At 59.7% G+C, this 11,575-nt stretch overlaps 1 protein-coding gene and 1 long non-coding RNA gene across 2 annotated transcripts in view; one reads left to right on the forward strand and one right to left on the reverse strand.

Moving 5' to 3' along the window:
- Positions 1–11,575, reverse strand: part of ATP2B2 (ATPase plasma membrane Ca2+ transporting 2) — a 111,930-nt gene that overhangs the window by 7,750 nt on the left and 92,605 nt on the right. Inside the window, exons 12-18 of the mRNA XM_077751479.1 lie at positions 10,714–10,893; positions 10,445–10,532; positions 7,557–7,663; positions 6,937–7,128; positions 3,762–3,975; positions 1,901–2,112; positions 1,618–1,725 (exon numbers count right to left, since the gene is read on the reverse strand). Coding sequence (XP_077607605.1) covers positions 1,618–1,725; positions 1,901–2,112; positions 3,762–3,975; positions 6,937–7,128; positions 7,557–7,663; positions 10,445–10,532; positions 10,714–10,893 — 1,101 coding nt within the window. The remainder of the gene's footprint in view (positions 1–1,617; positions 1,726–1,900; positions 2,113–3,761; positions 3,976–6,936; positions 7,129–7,556; positions 7,664–10,444; positions 10,533–10,713; positions 10,894–11,575) is intronic.
- On the forward strand, positions 40–2,113 carry LOC144221107 (uncharacterized). The gene is made up of 2 exons (XR_013331963.1): positions 40–960; positions 1,879–2,113. It is a non-coding gene; the product is annotated as an uncharacterized LOC144221107 (long non-coding RNA).

Raw genomic sequence — 11,575 nt, forward strand, 5'->3', positions numbered from 1 at the left:
CTCCTTAACTCACCCACCTGTTCCTCAGTTCCAGCTGTATAATTGCTTATTGATTTGCTTTTTAATTCGCTCGCTTATTCATAGTTGGGGGGGGGCACAGAGGAAAATCTTGGCCTTCAGGTGTTGGATGGATGTGACTTTGACCTTGGGTAAGTCATTTAACATCTCTGAGCTCTGCCTTTCCCATCTATAAAGCTGGGGGCGATTCTCAGAGTTCGAGGAGCAAGCAGGATGCTGTGTCTCAGTTGCTGTGCGTGAGCCTGGCTCATGGCTGGCCCTCAGGTCCCTGGGCTCTTTCCTCCTGATCGTTTGGTCCTCTGGAACCTGAGGGTGGGCAACAGGGGCCCAGGGCACGGGTACCTTGGGGGCAGCTGGGCCTCGCTAGGACTTGGAATGGTTGTCCTCCCAGAAAGGGAAGGCAAAATGGGAAGGGGTATGCCTTTATCTTTCATCGTCCTCCAAAGGGCTTGTCCATGGGGCTGAGACCTGAAAGGCAGACCCTATGGGGAGGCTGAGTGACAGAGATCAGAGGCCCCCTTCCCATCCTGTAGGGACAGACGGAGGCTGCCTGGACACTCAGCCTCATGAGTTCTCTGGAAGTTTCAGCATTGCCCACGCAGAATCCTCAGGCGTCGGGGGCTGCTCTCCCGGACGCCGGGAACTCCCTGAGGGTGTGGGCTCCAGCAGGATACAGACGGCCTGGCTCTGAGGGTGCCCAGGAAACGGGGTTGCTAAGTCCAGTCTAGTTTATCGGCTTTCCAAAGAGTTGAAAGAGGACCTTTTTGGGTGAAACTAACTTTTCTTCTTTATCTTTTAGTTAATTTCTACTACTGCAACTTCCCACTCCAGCCTGAAACAGCTTGAAGCCAAGAACAGTGTCTCAGGCCAGTTGAGGCTCCCAGTACGTGGGTGATGGAGCACCTTGGGAATAAGGTCCCCTTGGCCCAGATCTGGCTGCAGGTACTTCCCACAAGCACCGCATCCTGGTCCGTCTACAAGCAGTGAGTGCTCTGAAGGAGTGCGCACATACGCAGGCACAGGTGCACACGTGCTTAGGACTTGGGCAAAAGTAGGGAGAATGTTCTGGGTCACGGCTGGAAGAGGCTCTACAGAGCATCCAGCCCATGGTTCCCTAAAGCTGGGGAGGATCTCAGACGCAGCACTGAATAGCTCTGAGACAAGGCAGGGCTCACCCTTCTTCTCTTTCCTCAAATCCCTCTGAAGGAGCCTCTGCTTGGTGTCATGCCATTGGTATTTTTTTGTTAGCTTCCATTTATGACACATGATGCTGATTTTCTAATCATGTTAGCGATATAAAGGGACCTTTTGAAATGAATTTCAATTAAAATAACTGATTTGATTGAAAGACAATTTCAAGTCAATAACAGGATGAGAGGTACACAGATCTAAAGCAAAAATTATAGCGGTGGTACTCAAAAGCCCAGTGTTTGGGGTCTGACGCCAATGCCCATTGCCCAGGTGCCCAGAGATGGGGAGGGCCTTGCCTGGGGCCAGACAGCGAGTCCAGGGCAGAGCCAGGTCTTATGCCTGGGATTCTTGGATTCCCTGTTCAGTGCTCTTTCTCTCCCCCCCGCTGAGAACCCTTCCAGAACTTACCTGTCCCCAGACGAGCTCTCCTAACCCAATGAATATGCACCACATCCACTGGTCCAACTGCAGCGGAGAGCAGCTGAATGGCTTCCCTCCAAACTGCACGATCACTATCTGGAGGTCAAAGGGGAGCACAGGGACAGAGAGAGAGGGCGAGAGACAGAGAGAGACAGAGAGAGAGAAAGGGAGAGAGACAGGCCATCAGGGGCCACTTCAGGGGTCTGGGCCCTCAGAGCACCGGGCTGATCACTGCCCACCCCGGCCCAGGTCACGGTGGGGGCCCGGATACCTGGATGGCAAAGGTGCCCAGCACGATGGTGCAGAAAATCGGGTTCCGGAAGATGCCGTCGAAGACATTGCGCTCGCCGTGGATCTTGCGGGCGTTGATCTCATTGAAGAGCTGCATCATGACGAAGGTGTTGAAGATGATGGTGTAGTGCTCCGAGGGTGGAGAGTGCAGGGGTGCGTTCCTCCCGCTGTCGATCTGGAACATCTTCTCGCCTGCCAAGCCAAGAGGGTGCGAGCTGGGCCAAAGGCCTCCGCTGGGGGAGACGCCGCACCCGGAGTGGGGGCCTCTTCTGCGCAGCCTCGTGGGCTGTGCAGACTCGGAGGCGGCGCTCGCTCTGGATATCAGGGGGCAGGGTGGGCTCGTGCTGTGGGGGGCCTGAGTGTGCGCGGAGGGATAACTGAACCCTTCCTTCTCGAGGGAGAAACGCCTTGGGCGCCGCGTAACCTGCCTTTCTGCAGAAATCTGATAAAGGGGGAATGGCAGCCTTGTCGTCAGCTGACACTGCTTATAGAAAGGGACCCCCAGCTGGCACAGTCATCGGGGCCTGGGGGCCTGGGGGTGAACTAGTAACCCCTGGCGGAGGCCATGCTGTGGGCTCCCCTGAAAGTGCTGCTTCTTGCAACTGCATGTATCCTGTGCTGAGGCTTCTGGAGGCTCCTGGGACTCTTCTAGGAAACATCAATTGTGACAAGCAGGTTGGGACTTCTAGGCCAGGGGGTGCTGCCTGCAGCTCTGAGCTGTCATGTGAAGGGGGAGGGTCGCCCCACCCCCGCTGCCCTGTGGACCGACGCGGACGCCAGGCCTGATGCCATCCTCCATCCCTTTGCGAAGCTGCCTAAGCGGGTGCCGGGAGAGCTCGTGGAGTTTTCTGGGGGCGAAGGTGTCGAGCTGAATCCGAGACCACTGAGAGCAGGCGCTCAAGTGGGGAGTCCGGCAATTAGACCAAGAACACGCCCTCCCCTCCTCTCCCCTCCCCTCCCCCACCCGGCAACCTTCTCTCCTGGGTTTTCATTCAAGGGGCTTCTTCGAAGACTCTGATCTTTACAATGGTTCTGCCAGCACATCACTTTCAAAGTTTACCCAAGAGGGCTTCCCTTCGAGGAGCAGGATCCATGCCCTTACCCACATCTTGCCCTGGATGTTGAGGGCAAGTGCTCATCGTTGGCATGGAGAGCCTCATGTGCAGGGGCCCTGCCTGGCCGAGAACTCCCAGCCGCCCCGCTCACTGTGTGGCTGCGGACCGGCCCCTCCCCCACCCTGGGCTTCTCCGTGACCCAGCAGCCGGCTGTGCCCACATCATCTCTGAAGCGCCCAAGGAAACCCCGCCTGGTCTCTGCCCAGGCTTCAGAGTTGGGCTGTGCCCTCCAGGCAAGTCACCTCATGTCTGTGTGTCCCGGGGCTCTCACTCTAATGCACGGTGGCCGCACAGGTGACGGCCCCACTGAGTGGCGGGCAAACCTAAATGAAGCAGCCTAAATGAGAAAGCTGTGGAAACAGCTGGTCGTTAGGCAGGTGTGCGGCACCTCCCCAGGGAAGTCTTCGGATGCCTTTGTGGGGCGAGGATGAGGTGCGGGAATGGGTCAGAGGAGGGGCCGGGGGGCTCGGATCAGCACTTGGGTGCCTCCTTGCACAGCGCGCACTCCATTTCTGGAGCTGTGATCCCTGGAAAAGCCCTGGCTTTGAGGTCGGCCAGACCCGAGACAGGGCCTAGCTCTGCCCCGGACTCGCTCTGTGATCTCGAGCAATGAGCAGCACCTCCCTGGGCCTCTGTCACCTCACTGGCAAACAAGAGAGCAGGTGTGGATCCAGAGCGCTGTGTCTCTGGGCCGTGGAGTCGCAGGTGGGCCGGCGGGGGACTCACCAACAAAAAGCAGGGTGAAGATGAGGGTGAGCTGGTAGACGGCGTGGCCCAGAATGTTCTTCATCATGGTCCGAGAGATGAGGGGCTTGTTGCGGCCGTACGGCTTCCTCAGGAGCAGGGTCTCGGTGGGCGGCTCGGTGGCCAGCGCCAGCGAGGCGAACGTGTCCATGATGAGGTTTACCCAGAGCATCTGCACGGCCTTCAGCGGGGAGTCCTAGAGGCGGCAGCGGTGGGGAAGGCTGTCACCAGAGGGGTCGGCCCCACTGGCCGCTACGAAGTGCCGGGTGTGGGTCTCGGCAGCTTCTTGGTGGAGTCTGGAGCCGGCTCGGCCTCCTGAGCAGGCACCCGGCAGGTGTGATGGGCTTTCCCTTCCCTGGAGAACAGCCCAGGTCTGCCCGCCCGTGTTCTCCCCCAAAGAGAACATGGGGTGAGTCCTCCAGGCACAATGGTAAGCAGCTCCCTGCCTTCTGGAAAACTCACCCACATCCCCACCATCTGCCTGCCTCCCCTCCAGTCCCTGTGGACTCCTCTCTCCTGGCCAAGGCCACGATCCCGTCTCCTCAGCCTCCCTCTGCCCTTCCTCTCGCCGCTTCCCCCTCAACTACCAATGTCCCCCTCAACTATCAGTGGCTCTGCTCTCTGCCATCCCACACCCGTGGCGCCGCCTCTTCACCACCACCCAGTTCCTTCCTACCTCGTCATCCCACTTTAAGCAATTATCGTGTCCTCTGGGATTCCAGAAATAACACCCTTTGGTGGTGGGACATTTGGGCAAGTAAGGAATAGCGGAGGAAGCTAAAAGTCATCCGTGGTCTGGTCACTTACGGGCGCCCACCATCCACATCCTGGCGTGGATCCTTCACGCCTCTCTCGGGCCAGGGTCCTACAGTGGAACTGCTCCGTACACAATCACATCACGTGGGGCGCACTGCCTGGAACCCATCTACCGTCTCCTCCTCCCTCTCACGCCCCAGTGACGTGGGAGCCAGACTTTGGCCTCTCCGAGCTCCCCAACTCCCTTTCTCCGAGGTCACCAGAACCTTCCTTGTCACTGAGAGACACATTTTCCAGCCGTGTGTCCTGGCTTGGCCACTGCCTCCTCCTGGTGCCTGACCTCACTCGCCTGGCCCTCAGCGTCCCTTCCCAGCTCCCTCAGGCTCTTCTTCTCCTGCCTCTTATTTATCTCTTATTTTTTAAATGTTTTTTTTGGGGGGGGGAGTGCACAGGCAGGGGAGGGGCAGAGAGAGAGAGAGGGAGACAGAGGATCGGAAGCAGGGTTCTCTCTGACAGCCCTGACTTGGGGCTCAAACTCACAAACTGTGAGATCACGACCTGAGCTGAAGTCGGATGCTTAGCCGACCGAGCCACCCAGGTGCCCCTTCCCCTGCCTTAAAAAAAGTTTTTTTTAAATCTATTTTTGAGAGAGACAGAACATGAGTCGGGGAGGAAGAGAGAGAGAGAGGGAGACACAGAGTGTGAAGCAAGCTCCAGGCTCTGAACTTTCATTACAGAGCCTGACGTGGGGCTCGAACTTACGAACTGTGAGATCATGACCTGAGCCAAAGTCAGATGCTCAACCAACTGAGCCACTCAGGCGCCCCTCCCCTGCCTTTTAAATCTGTGTCCCCCATGGCCCCTTCCTCAGCCCTGCTCTCCTCTCCACACCTGTCCCCAGGCTTTCATTTCGGTGCCCACCTCTCCCCAGCACCAGCCACTCTCCGACCCAGACTTCCCCTCTGGTTTGAGCCTCATCTATGGGGAGAACACCTCCTTCAGGAAGCCCACAGACTGTGTAAGCCTAATAGCCCAAACTGAGCTGATCTTCACCCCTCTGTCATTTCTCAGGGCAGCGCCCCAAGGCCTACTCTGCCTGCACCCCATGCACGCACTCACTCCTCCTAGATACTCCCCACAGCCCCTCCCGCAGGCCACCTCTCCCACCCCAGCCCTGGCGCAGCCAAGTTCCCATGCCCTGCGGCTTCCTCCTGCTCATCAGCCTTCTCCGTTTACACGTGCCTCAGGGTCAGGGCCCCCCACATCTCCACCAAGGCCCACGCGGCTGCCCGCTTAGTCTAAGACCTCAGGCAAACCCATAGTCCCCTCCGAACCACCCCCCCTCCGTTTCCCCGACTGGCGTCAGTGGGTCTCTGAGAAGCCTTGTAGGAGCTGCTGGGCTTGTGGGGGTGTTCCCCAAGCCACCACTAGAGGGAGTCTCTCGCCCACAGAGCAGGAGGGCCCTTTCGGCAGCAGGCACCCACCAGCCCCCTCCCAGCTCAGACCCTCAGGGTAGGGTACTGGGTGCTGCCACACGCACGCACCCAGTGGCTCTCAGTGCAACAGAGGGGAGCGGCATTCCTAAGGCCACAAAGCTCTTCGGGGCAGGGCTGCCTTCTGGGCTTCTGGGGGCTCCCATCTGTGGGCACCAGCCTGTCTGCCCATGTGAGTGCTGGGAGGCCTTGGGGTACCAGCCCTCTCCTCCCCAGGCCAGGCTGGTCGGCCCCCGGGGGAAGGAAGGAGGCTGCAGGAACCGTGGCAGGGTCCTGACTGCGCCATCCTCTGGGCCTCAGTTTCTGCCTCTGTAAAATGGGGATCATCCTAGTTGCTGCCTCATGGGGCCTGGGGGGGAAATGGGGGGTGGGGGGTGGCTGCAGACACGCAGGGCTGCTGGCTGGCTTCCCCTGCACTCAGGGGACGGGGCTGCTCCTGACCCAGATGGTGATCCCGACAGACAACTGCCTCTCCCGGTGACAGAGAGCCATGACCTGGCCTCAGGGCCCTGGGCAAAAGGCCTCTCCTGTCATATTCCTTCCAGAATGCAGGCCCCCGGGTGCCTGGGTCCCTGCCGTTCCTTGTCCCAAGCTGGTTGCCTGATGCCCTTTGGGCCCTGCCCCGCCCTGCCTCCCTCTGGCCCCTTGGGGGCTCTGCCTTCCTTCGAGGATGACCTCTGCTGCCTCGGGGAGCAAGGCCGGGCTTGCTCCTGGGTTGGACAGTCAGGGGGGTGAGGCCTGACATCTCTCATCTGCCGCATGACCTTGGGCCGGCCCCCCACCTTGCTGAGCCTCATTTGCCCGGGCTGGTGCCTGCCCCTGAGGTGTGCGATGCAGCTCCTGGCCCTCGGCAGGGGCTCCCCCAGGCTCCGGCCTGCCCCGCCCGGCCCGCCCCCTGGAGGACCCACCTGCGTGATGCAGGCGCCCGTGAAGGCCACGATCACGGCCACCACGTTGACCGTCAGCTGGAACTGCAGGAACTTGGAGATGCTGTCGTAGACGTTGCGGCCCCACATCACCGCCTTGACGATGCTGCTGAAGTTGTCATCTGTCAGGATGATGTCCGAGGCCTCCTTGGCCACATCCGTGCCTGCGATGCCCTGGGGGGACAGGGACACGAGCCTGGGCGCGGTGGCTGGTGAGCAGCTCAAGCAGCACTGCCCTCACCTCCTACAACACCCCCCCCCACCCCCCACGCACACTCCCAACCACATGGACAGACCTCGTGGGCATGTGGGCCCGAACTTCTCACAGACCCGGCCTCCTGAGGCCAAGCCTCTCCCGGGCCCATCCCCCACCAACGCACCTCCCTCCCACACACCCATCGCAAGGAGCACCCCCTGACCCTTCCAGGAAGACCCCGGGGGGCCAGACGGCCCTGAGAGCGCTGGGCACATGAGGGGGACAGTGGGTGTGCGTGGAGCGTGAGCTGGGGGTCCCGCACAGTCGGCTGGAGGCTGTTCTGCCCACGCCCCCTGCCCATGAGCTCTGCCAGGCACCGCCCCGGGCCCGCCGCGAGCTGCCCTACCATGGCGAAGCCCACGTCCGCCTTCTTGAGCGCAGGCCCGTCGTTGGTGCCGTCCCCCGTCACGGCCACCACCTGCCGCTGCTCTGTGTGGGTGCTATCGATGATACCTGTGGGGTGAGGCAGGAGCGTGCTCAGGGCCCTGGACAGACGCTCCGTGGGCAAGGGCAGCCCGGGCCAGCCTGATCGCTGGAGGACCTGGGCCGGGCACAGCCTTCTCCTTGGCCTCTGCCCCGCCCCCGCCCCACTTTGTGGCTCTTCCCAGGTCCAGGCTTGCCCACGGCTGCCAGCACCTGCGTGCCCTTGCTGCCTTTCCAGCAGGTTCTTCACTTCTGCAGCCCTCTGCCACATTGCTGGCTACCCCAGCTGGAAGGCCTCCCCATCTGCCTGTGTTCCGGAAGCTCCTCTCTTCTCCATAGGCCGGGCTCCCACCATCTGCTCCCTCAGCACCTTATCCCCGGGCATGAGGAGGCCTGGGCTGGGCCATTTGCCAATGACCCCCGACCCACCATTCTGGCCTTGACCTGTCTCCAAACATTCACCCTCAATAAAATATTCAACAAAGAGAAGAAACAGATGACACAGGGCTCCGTCGCTGAGCTGCGGCCCACGGAGGAGAGCGGGTGGGAGATGCCATCACAGGGCCCGTGTGGGGTCTGGGAACGCGTGCCCGCGGACAGGACAGGAATTTGAATGTCACTCCTGGCGCGTCTCTCTCTCTCGTCCCGCGCCTCACGTCCACCACCACCGAGGCCCGCAGATCGCGCTCCGAGACCCCAGGTGAACTCGCGCTTCTCTGCGCCGTTCCCTCTGCCTCGGCATCGCCCCGCCCGGTCCGCCGACCCCAGCTGCCCCTCCGGTCTGCAAGCGGTGCCAGGGGCTCTCTCCAAGCCCTGGGACAGACCCGTCCCCTGCCCCCAGCGGGGTCTTCCTCTCACTGCCCACCCTGGCCTCAGGGTGACATTCATGTTCTTTGCTCCTTCAGAAAATTCGAAGTTCCCTGTGGTCAGGCCTCACCCCTTCTCTGATCTCTTCTCTCGCGTCAGGCCGCCCGCCCTCTGAGCTCCAGCCATAGGAATGGCTCTCCGTCTGCAAAGCTGGCTTCCTCGCCCATCTGCAGGGCTGTCCCCCCGGCAGCTGTGCCGTCACCCGCCTGTGGTCTCAGCTCAGATGCCACTTCCCCTGGGAAGGCTCTGTGACTCCCCGAGGACCCTGGCCCGCCCTAATCGGATCCCTGTAGCTCCCATGTGTGTCTCTCCCTGTCCTGTGCCCGGCGGACGGCAGCGGCCTGTGGAATGAGGGAATGGATTCCCTGGCTCGGGGAGACTCTGCAGCCCCCCAACACGCCCCCCAGCTCTTGGCAAACGTCCAAGTTCCACCCCCTTAAGGCCCAGCTCCAAGGCCACATGTCTGCTGGATGGAATCTGGACCATGAATTCCAAGGGGGAAGGACCACGTGTGCCAAGGATAGGGCCTGGCACTTAGTAGTGCTTCAATAAAAATGTCTCAAGAGAATGAGTAAATAAGTGAATGAGTGAATGAAAAAGAAGTGGGGATGTGGGGGGGGGCCTCATGCTCTGGCATCTGTGGTTCTGGGGTTCTATGTTTCTGTCCCCAGGCCACATCGCCCTCCATTCATGTCCCTGGGCAGCACTGTGGGAGACTCTGAGATGCCCTAGAGACGACCTCAGCCAGAAACCTGCCCTTCTATGGCCATTTTAAAGATGGGAAAACGGAGGGGCACCTGAGTGGCTTAGTCGGTTAAGCATCCGACTTCGGCTCAGGTCATGATCTCACGGTTCTGTGGGTTCAAGCCCTGAGCTGGGCTCCGTGCTGACAGCTCAGAGCCTGGAGCCTGCTTCAGATTCTGCGTCTCCCTCTCTCTCTGCCCCTCCCTGACACAGGCTCTGTCTCTGTCTCTCTGTCTCAAAAACAAACCTTAAAACAAGACAGGAAAACTGAATCCCGGAAGAGGTGGGACTTGGCCAAGGCTACGGAACAGGTCAGTGGCAGAGCCAGGACGGGACCTGGCCACCTACATGAGCTCAGCCAGTAGGACGCCCTCTCTCTGGAAGGAGACAAGGAAGGAGAAGGATGCTAGCTTTTGGCCTCATCTCTCAGATTGCTATTCCCAGGATAAACCACCCTTGGGGTCCCCATTGGGGTCCTCAGAGAGCAGGCCGGCCAAGGGTCTCAAACTCACAACTCTGGGACCAGACTGAGAACACGGATGAGTGAAGGGGGCTGGGTGTCAGACAACAAGGAGCGGGGGCGACTGCTTCAAATGTGAGGGGGGGGCGCGCCTGGGCGGCTCAGTCCCTTACGCATCTGACTTCGGCTCAGGTCATGGCTTCACGGCTCATGATTTCGAGTCCTACGTTAGGTGAGCTCGAGCCCCGTGTCGGGTAAAAAAAAAAAAACCCAAACCACAAGCCCAGCTTTGGGTAAGCCCCGGCTCTCTCTCTCTCTCCCCCACCCCATCTCTGTCCCTCCCTCACTTGTGCTTTTTCTCTGTCTCAAAAAAAAAAAGCCTCTTTTAAAAAATGTGAGAGCAGAGTTTGTCTAAGCCATCCAAATTCAACATAAACAAAGGCACTGTCCCAGTCAAATACAACCTCTCTGGGTCCCATTTGGCCCTGAGGCCAAGAGCTGTGGCCCTAGACATGCCCAGTCCCACCGCTTCCTAGATGAAGTGGCAGCCAGAGAAAAGACTCACAATCTCGCGGGACTCACTGGGGCCCTTCGAGGGCCTCCCAGGGCTGTAATGGGGCACAGCCAGGGTGTTGCCAGGCGTGGGGAGCCCCATGCAAAGGCCCCTCTGGAAAGAAGCTGCAGGCGCCAGGAGAGGAGGGGGCTCTGGCCTCAGAACTGCCCCTCCCCCCCAGTCTTACCTTTGACGAGGGTATGCTTGTCCGTGGGCGAGGAGCGAGCCAGCACCCGCAGTTTTGGCCAGATCTTATCAATCCGTTCTTGTTCAATCTGGAGAGGGATGGGGGGTCTGAGAGAGAGGCTGAGGCCTGGAGAAGGGAGGGGGCTGGCCCAAAGTCCCTGGGCTTGGGGGCACGCCGGCTGGCGTCTGCACAGTCACAGAGCCCCCATGCCTCCCCATATCCCCCATCCTAGCTCATCCCTCGGAGGCCCCTCTGTGCTGGGCACGTACCTCCCCCTTCTCGTTGCGGATCCTCCGGTTGAACTCCTTGCCCTCCAGGCACAGGAAGTCCTCCCCAGGGTGGATGATGCCACACTTGATGGCGATGGCCCGGGCCGTGTTGATATTGTCACCGGTGACCATGCGGACTGTGATGCCTGCTCGCTGGCACTTGCGGATGGCTTCTGGGACCTGGCGGGAGGGCCGGAGCCATGGGGTGAGCACCACCTGGGGCAGGCCCCCACTGCCCTTACGGACTCCAGAGCGAGCCCTGCTCACAGGCAGCTCCAGCGTGAGGAGCCTGGATGACCATGAGATACTGATAGCAAGCCTGGCCCATGGGTCATCTCCTGTGCCCATGGCAGGCATTGTTAATCGATCACAGAACTTCTGATTAAACCTTGATGTGGTCTCAGGATTCTCAGTAGAGTGTCAGGCAGCTATCAGCATGAGAGTCCATCCTGAGATGAACCCACTGGCTGTCCTGACTTGGGCAAGGGATTTGAGAAAGACCCCGATAATATGCTCTCAGATCTGGCCCCAGGCAGAAGTAGGATACTCTACTATTGCATAAGAATGTGTGCCTGCTTTAACCACATGCACCATCCCTGCAAATTCAGTGACAAATATGTTCGCATATTTTTAGCGTTTTTTTTGGGGGGGGAGGGGGATACTGCATTTTGGGAGCACTTCATTTACAGAATGTGACACTGGCTTAGAATAAATACAAATGATTATGCTTCATGTAAAACAGGACATTTCCCTGAGAGAGTAAGGACTGCCTCCTGCCCTGACGGCAATAATAGACTGATGTCTGGGCCAATCAGGCCAGAGTAGACCCAGCCAATCAGCAGCCAGCAGGGCCCTCTCTCCC

Source organism: Crocuta crocuta, unplaced genomic scaffold (assembly GCF_008692635.1).
Source record: "Crocuta crocuta isolate KB4526 unplaced genomic scaffold, BGI_CrCroc_1.0 scaffold69, whole genome shotgun sequence".
In the NCBI taxonomy this organism is placed as follows: Eukaryota; Metazoa; Chordata; class Mammalia; order Carnivora; family Hyaenidae; genus Crocuta; species Crocuta crocuta.